Source organism: Solanum lycopersicum, chromosome 12, assembly GCF_036512215.1.
Source record: "Solanum lycopersicum chromosome 12, SLM_r2.1".
NCBI lineage: Eukaryota > Viridiplantae > Streptophyta > Magnoliopsida > Solanales > Solanaceae > Solanum > Solanum lycopersicum.
The window spans coordinates 65,628,121-65,637,169 of record NC_090811.1 but is presented as its reverse complement, the minus strand read 5'-3'; the positions used below and the strand labels follow the sequence as shown (position 1 = coordinate 65,637,169).

At 26.7% G+C, this 9,049-nt stretch overlaps 1 protein-coding gene across 1 annotated transcript; it reads left to right on the top strand.

The window, feature by feature from the left end:
• Positions 1 to 1,025, top strand: LOC101248856 (AT-hook motif nuclear-localized protein 28). The gene has a single exon (XM_004252668.5). The coding sequence runs from the start codon at positions 25 to 27 to the stop codon at positions 823 to 825; it is 801 nt and encodes a 266-aa protein (XP_004252716.1). The 5' UTR covers positions 1 to 24; the 3' UTR covers positions 826 to 1,025.
• Positions 1,026 to 9,049: the final 8,024 nt, after the last annotated feature.

Genomic DNA, 9,049 nt, shown 5'->3' with positions numbered 1-9,049 from the left:
TAAGTAGTTCTTATTGATAAGAAAATGAAAGAAAAATATATAGAAGAAAGAAAAAACCATTCTAGCAACATTGATATGTTCGCTAAACTTCATCAAACCCAAAATTTCCAGCTCCACCACCAATTGACAGTACCCACCGCAGCGCTGCCGTCCTCCTCCGCCAACGATGGCGCTACCATTGAAGTCATCCGCCGTTCACGTGGCCGTCCACCCGGCTCGAAAAACAAATCCAAATCCAAACTCAAACCCAGTTTCATCATAGCAACACGTGATGGTCACGTGGAAAAACCCACTATGAGTCCTTACATCCTCGAAATTCCCATCGGGATTGATATTATCGATTCGATCTATCGATTTTGCGGGAATCAAAATTTGGGTCTATGTATTCTAAACGGGTCGGGTACTGTTACTAATGTTACACTTAAACAGCCTTCAATTAACCCATCTGATTCTACAATTACCTTCCATGGAAGCTTCACTATTCTTTCGATTTCAGCTACAATTATACCGAGTGATTTTTCTCCGATTCCGAACGGGTTCAGTATTTCATTAGCCGGTCCACAAGGTCAAGTTGTTGGTGGACCGGTAATTGGACCGCTTTTTTCAGCTGGACCGGTTTATTTAATTGCAACGACGTTTAATAATCCTTTTTATCACAAATTTCCGGCGGAGGACGACGGCGAGGGCGGTCAGTCGCCGGATTCCGGCGCCGGAGATAGTGGGCAGCCACCGGAATCAAATCAGCGTGAGTATTGTTATAGTTCTAATCAGTTGCCATCGGATGTGATATGGGCACCTACCCCTAGACAACTACTGCCTTACTAAAAATCGTATTCAAAATATGAAATTTACGGATTTAGATTTAAAATTTATTTTGTGTTTTTGTGAGTTTAAAATATATGTTTTATTCTTATTTAGATTTATTTTATCATATATTGAATTTGAATCAACGTTACTTTTATAATTGTGAAAAAAAGTTAGTTTTTTATGTTTGATTAATATAATTAGCCTTGAAATTTCATTGAGTTTAAGCTATCTTATTTTATTTTTAGTATGTTAATTTATATTTATGGATTTATTTTATAATTAAGTTTTATTATCGAAGATAATAAACTTCAATAATTCTTTTACTTTTAAATTTTATCTATGATGCAAAAATAAAGTTAACACATAAATTGAAACAGATAAAATATTATTCTATTCAGTTCCATAAATGTTATTTAGGTTAATGCAGTTTGGTACGAGGATGAAATAGAAAATGATAGCTAATTTCAAAATTTTAGTATAAATAACAAGATCAAATAATCTAACAATCAATTAATATTCATATTCAAACGTCAAAATAAAATAATTTTTAGATTATTATTTTTATCTCATATAGTATATAGGAGTATATATTTTAGTTGATATCTAATATGACATTTTAGTTCAACTAATTTAATTTCACATTATAAAAAGCTTATTCAGAAAAATACTTTTTACTAGTGATAAATTTTAATATTAATAATTCAAAATTTGAAATTTTTGATTGAATCGGAATATATCTATCCACCGCACTATATACATCGATGCTGATTGGTGAAGAAATTTAGTTTCTCTTTGAGACATTTACTTTGAAACTACAACAGCATCAGTAGCAAGTGGCTGAAGATAATGCTGACTTTTCACTTTCATGGATGGATTCTTCTTATATTGGTTGCCTAACTAAGTTGGCTCTTTGTCAAATGCATATATAGTGCATTGGATTGAGAAATATGAGTTAGAGGTTCGATAGTCGGGTGTAATTTTATAAGTGAAATTTCAGTATTATATAAATAAATTCTATTTATGTTTTAATGAGATAGAAAAACTATTATAAATAGAGTTTCAGTTACTAAATCTAATCGTTGATGAAAAATAAGCTAGCAGGGGCGGACCCACATGGTGTCTGCTGGGTGCTCGAGCACCCATTAACTTCGTTACGGAATATATATATCTATGTAAAAATTGATAGGTATTTGTATAAAATCAACATAGAGCACTCAATGAATAAATGATGTAGCTGGTCTAATAGCTCTTGGATGGATACTTAAGACTTTTTTAGTGTTGTTGTACCAAGGTTCGAATCTCACTGTTAACACATATTTTTTATATTTTCACTTTAGAGCACCCACTGTAAGCTAGTATACAAGTTTTTTTCAATTCAAAGTGAAAAAATGATATTTAAAAATTGACTAATCAACAAAAATACATCCGTCTAAAAGAACTTAGTTATTTTATTTATTTTTTTAAAAAAATAATAAAGACCATCATATGGTAAGATTTTTAATTGACAATTTTACCATAGTTCAAATATAATTCTAATGTTTTATTCCAAAAAGATTTTAAAATATAGAAATATATCCAATTAATACTGTTCCATTGGCTGCTGAATCCTTAGTTGATTTCCTTCTTTTTAGCAAGGCCTATAGTATTATTACCTTCGACCTAAATTTAATATTATATTATATACGTGATCTTTATAGTTAACTTTTAATGATATGCGAATTATAAATCTACTTAAAATAATTCATTTAATTGGCTTTTTATTTTTTATTATAAAAAAATGAAATTACATATTAATATACTATTTTTTCAGACTCCATTTGTAATTACATATTAATATACTATTTTTTCAGACTCCATTTGTAATATTATATTTGATTTTGCATGTTATTACTTTTAACTACAACATTTTTCTACTTTCTTAAATTAAAGTGTTAAGTTAGAGAAGAACAAACAAATTAAAAGGGAAAAAATAATTAAAGAGTTTGTATTTATCATTCAAAGACTTTTCACCACTATTAAGGGAGAATTGTGCAATTTGGTGGGTGAGAAAGCAACCAACTTGTGTAGTGCACATATTGGTGCTTTCTCTTCCTTTATTACTATTTCGGTCCGCTTTTAATTGTTATATGATTTTTCATTTTTAGAGTTATATCATATGAATTTTGATTGATATTTTATGATGTAATTTTTTATCATATTGATATGTAAAAAAGTTACGAATTATAATACTTTTTGTATAGTTTTTGAATATTTAAATTTTTTTCTTTAAGATATCAAATTAATGTATTCTAATAACTTAAAAGATCAGTCAAATTAACTTTTGAAAAACGCAATAAGACAATTAAAAATGGACGGATAACATATCATCATTTTGATGCAACTTTGCCTCTTTCCTTGACCTACTTCTATATGTCCCATTTGCTGTTCGGCAACTCATAAAAAAGGGTAAAATAGTCATATTTTTGGGTATTTATAAAAAAATGTTAAAAGATTGTATGAAAAGTTATATTTGGGGGAAATTCAATGAAATTATTCCTAATATATGTATGTGAAATCAGAATATATCAGAACTGATACGAGTTGGACCAATCTGCGAATCGAGCGAGCTCCCCTTACATGCAATGATATGATCATTCTAATTCAATGCTCTCCGAACCGTGCGGGAAGGTTTCCCATAAGTAAAGTTAAAAAACCTTATAATCGCAATATATTTTGTAGATTTTTATAATATTTAATTATTTGATTTATGGGCCAAAATTATCATTAAAAAAAGTCTTATATTGATTGTATATAAATTTTCGTTGGTTATCCACTTATTTTTGATAGTTGTTTAGTAAATAAACCTATTTGTTTTTTGTGCAATTTATGAATTTTTTGAACTACAACCGATAAATTTCTGCTAAGTGTTTATAAGAAATATTAGATCATGATCTAAAATTTTATAAATCGATAATAGTCTAATATTTATGAGTCATAAAGGCTAAATTTATCCAAATTCTAAGAACACTAACAAAAAATATTAACTTAAAGAAAAAAAAAAGGATTTTCGTAAATCAATTGCAACTTGCTTGTAGGGAATTATTATAGTTTAGTTGATTATCTAAACTTTCACCCTGTTGATGAGGGTTCAATTTTCTGCCTTGTAATCCCCTTCTCTGTATCCAAATTTTTAAGTAGAGATTATGCAGATAAACAAACATATACTATTTAATTACTTAACGTAACTACAATTTGTATTAATTAACATTCTCGACTAACCTTAAACTATATTTACATATCTCCTCTCGCCCCTCTCCTCTCTCTGAAATCTCACTCATCTCTCTCCTCTTGTTTTAGTCATCTCTCCTCTCCCTGCCCATTCTTTCTCTCGCTTCTTTATGTCCAGCATCTCTTGCTTATACAAACACAATTACACAAATACAAATGTTAACAATCATTTATACAAACACAATGATAGCAAAAACATTATACAAAGTGTCAACTATACAAATCTCTTTACAAATACAAATACAAATTATGTGTCAAAGTATAAAGATCTCTTTAGTAATACAAAGACAGACACATGTATTCGTTGATTATAGTATTAATACAAATGATGATGATAAATTATACATATACAATACAAATTGATATAATTATATACAATTTATTCATTGATACAAATTATATCTCCTTAATACTATTATATTCGTTGATTCATATACATACTAATTATATCTACACTACACAATTATGCAGTTATATAAATACAATCATTGATATATATGTTTACCGGTTATATATATTTAATTATCTGATAGATTTATAAATACAATTCACCTCTCTCCACTCTCTGCCCTCTCTCGCTCGCCTCTCTCCTCCCTTTCCCAATCTTGCTCGTCTCTCTCCTTCCTTTCCCAATCTTGCTCTTCTTTCTCCTATTTCTAATATGTAGATATAAATCGTGATTAGCAAACTATAGCTATAAAACCAAATTAAATTTATTTTAGTGGCTATTTTCATTTAAAAAGAAGAAGTAAATCTATTGCTTGTATGGGCTCAACTTTGTTTGAACTACTTGGGCCCTTCTCATTCTTCTTTATGCTAATATATATGGGAAATTTTTCAAATTGTCAATATTTTAGCATTTAAGAGGGCTCATTAGCAACACTTTTAATATTTAGTAAAAATGTCAAATTTTAGTTTGTTATGTATCTTATTTATGTTTTTATTATTTATTTTTATTTAAAGAGTATAATTATTTAATAACAAAAGGGAGAGAATATTTCAAAAAAAGTAAGGATCCTTAATTTTCTCCTCAGTTACATTTTCAAATAAAATTCAAATTATTCTTTTTTTTTTCTCCAGAATTTTTACCTTTTTAAAATTATATTAATTTCACAATATATTCTATTTATATTTATTATAGTTTTTTATTAGTTTGTATTCATTCCAATAGGTATGCCGAATTTATCTATATAGTCATTTAAGAAATATATTTGTATTTTCATATATTTTTTTCCCTATATAGTTAATTTTTCATCAAAAATCTTGTATGTATTCATTTCAATATGTATTTTATTTGTATTTCTATTTCTTCTAGTTTTTATTTAGAATTTTGTATAATAATATATAAAAAACAAAAAATTAGTATGATGAAAAAGTGAATGAAATATAAAATTGAAAAGAAATAATTGAATATTTGGGTTACTCATTCTTAAATAAAATACATAACTAGTTGACATACCTTTAGAATAAATACAAATTAGAAAAAAATGTCAAATTCAGAAACAATGCAACATAATTTTTGAATGAATACAACTGTTAATTGTAAAAATACATACTGACTAAAATAGTATCAAAATTCAATATATACTTTCAAATTTATGAATACAAAACACAATAAAACTATGAAATACAAAAATAAATACTAACTGTGGTACATTGACATAACTATAAAAAAACATAATACAAAATGAATTAAATATATGAAATACGATTCCAAATCTATGGATATAAAATACAATAAAATAATGAAATACAAAAATACATACGTCATGTAAAACAACAACAAAATTCAATATACACTTCCAAATCTATGAATACAAAAAACATCAAAACTATGAAATATACACAATCAAACTCATATAATGTGTTATATTGACATAACTAACACACAAAAAAAAAATAGAACACAAAATACAATAAATATATGAAATATAAAAATAAATACTAACTATAACACAATAAAAATTCCATATACACTTCCAAACGCATTGTAACATGAATTTTTTTAATCTTAAAAATTACTAAACAAATTAAACTAACATGCAAGACACAGAACATGTAAAAAAAAACCTCTTCTCCAACAAATTGGTCTTCTTCAACTTCATGGTTATGAATTTGTGTGCGATTTTGCACATCGACGGATTCAGGGCATTTTTCTCCGTCGTATATCCTCCTTAGAAGCGGAACCTACATTGTTGTTTAATTCTTGAGTGAAAAAAAATTAAATGATGGAAAATCGGAAGAACTTTGATTATTTTGTCTAATAACTCTAGTAACTCTCTTGAAAACGTCAATTGAAAATAAAATTATGTAGTCTCAAACCCTAAAAAATATTTTAAGGACAACAACAAAATTAAAAAAAAACACTAAAATCAGTAAGTAAATAAATAAGAAATCTGAAAAACATAATACCCAAATCAATGTTAATCTTCAAATCAAATCTTGCAACGAAATTAAATGAGAATAGTAGAAAATATTAATATATTGATTCGAAAATTTGTGGAATTGATTAGGGAGAATGTTAGAGAGAAAAATTAAAAGAAGAATAAGAAAAGAGAGAAAAATCTGGAAATTTGTCAGAAGAAAGTAAGAAAGAGAAATTGATAAACTTAAGAAAAGAAAGAAAAAATTCAAATGACATTAATATTTATCCAATTACATAAATATAGGAAAATGTGTAATATCATAATGAGAGAGAAAATATTAATAATATCATAATAATTATTTATTTTTAAAATAATGACATTTTTGACATGTTTACTAATATTATTAAAGTATTGCTATTATCACTAAATAAGTTGGTTTTTTTTAACTAGTTAGCTAAATTTTCCAATATATATGTTACACAAGAACATAAGCCTAGACTTTTGATAATAGTAAAGTAGATATGGGTCTGTTTGGGCCTAGCTACCCATTGTCCAAAGGTCCATTGACTGGTTAGACTTGCACTATTGGAAAGGTTTACTAGAGGTTCTTTTCGATTTTTAATCAGATGTTTTGAGTTCAAATTTAGAAAGTAAACAAAAAACACAATAAATATTATGAATTTGAATAGAATCATTCCATCTTTAATAAGAAGATTTGAATTCAAACCTAGTAAATAAATAATACATATCATGAATTTAGATCGGATCGGATCGTGACAGAGTGAAATCATGCAAGGTCATGCATTATGAAATATTCTTTACTCTGCTGTATATGTAGATAAAAACATGTGCATGCTGTTAATTAACAAGAATAAATGTACAAACGGTAAATTAATTAAGCAATTAAATAGACTTGCAGTTTGTCCAGTTCATTTAATATATATATATATATATATATATATATATATATATATATATATATATATATATATATATATATTAAAAATTAAAGTTTTGAAACTGAAAGCTTTGTCTCATGTTATTGGCCTTTACCTTCTATTTAATTTGTACTAAAGCAAGTCTCTTCAATATAATGCCGCAGAGGAAGTGACAATAATTTTAACACGTAAAATAAGCGAGTTTAACTGAATTTAGATAAGAGCAAAATGAAATGAGTTAATAAATTAATGAATGATAATTTTTAGTAATTCTTTGATAAATTTTTTAGTACTTTATAAAATTATTTTTATTTATAATGACTATATATATATATATATATATATATATATATATATATTATATTAAATAAATAAATATCTTAATAGAATTTCTTATGGGTAAATTTAGATTTTAGACAACATATCAACTCATTATTTTTCTATTTTTTTTTTGTGAAATGAACTATAATAGACTAAGCTAAGATATGAACAAGTTGATAGCACACCCAAATATAAATAAAATAGACAAATCATATTTGATAAGATAATTTTATCACCTATGTATTAGTTACATCTTATACCTATAGCTTCTTTAATACAAATTTAATGCAGCAATTATATTCCAATAATATATATATAATCAAGAGGTAGCTTCACGGCAGAGCTACCATTCCAATTATGTATAATATATCAAAATTAATTTATCAAGAAATATGTAAATTTAGAATTAGTTCATGTGATATTTATGTACAAGTAACGTTTTAAATTTGCTTTTGCAAATGTACCATAGTTTACACTGAAATTGAAACACACACATCCACCATGAAATACTGGTTTTTAATTTACTTATGCTAATAATTTAACACATTCATTATTGTTACTACGAGATTCTGAAACATAAAGAGATTTTACTAGCTTATTGGTGTCGAGTGGGCTTTCTTTTATCTTTTTGCTAATAATTTAATACATTCACTATTATTACTATGAGGTTCTGAAACATAAAGAGATTTTACTAGCTCGTTGATATTGAACGATTTTTAATTTATATTTGCTAATAATCTCACACATTCACCATTATTACTATGACGTTCTGAAATACATTTTACGAGCTCATTAGTATTGAGCGGCTTTTTAATTTACGTTTGCTAATAATTTTGACATATTCACCATTATTAATATGAAATTTTGAAATATAAAGAAATTTTACTAGCTCGTTGGTGTCGATCGAGGGGTCCATATATTTTTGTTGCTCTTCATGAAAGTCTCTTTCATAAGCATTATTGTCTGACAATTTGCACATTATGATGCTGCAGTGAACCCGTGACGAACCGCATATTTTGGGCATTAAGATTTTTGGCTTATATTTGGACAAAAAAAAAACTATATACTATACTCCAATTAAGCTTCACGAGAGACTCTTCTATTCATTACTTATTATTCTTTAATTTGAATCTTGGTCCCTCCAAGTTCCAACCTTTTTTGTAACTATTATTCTATACGTAACATTTTAGGCGAATTTCATGTCGAAAAAAATTTGGAGATCGAGACGGTGGATATATATAAGAAGACATATTATTGAACTTTGTATCACGTTTTAATAAAGTCGTTAGGTTAAGGTTTAAAGTAAACAATATCACTGGTGAAATGAATTAACATATGATATTAGAGTAA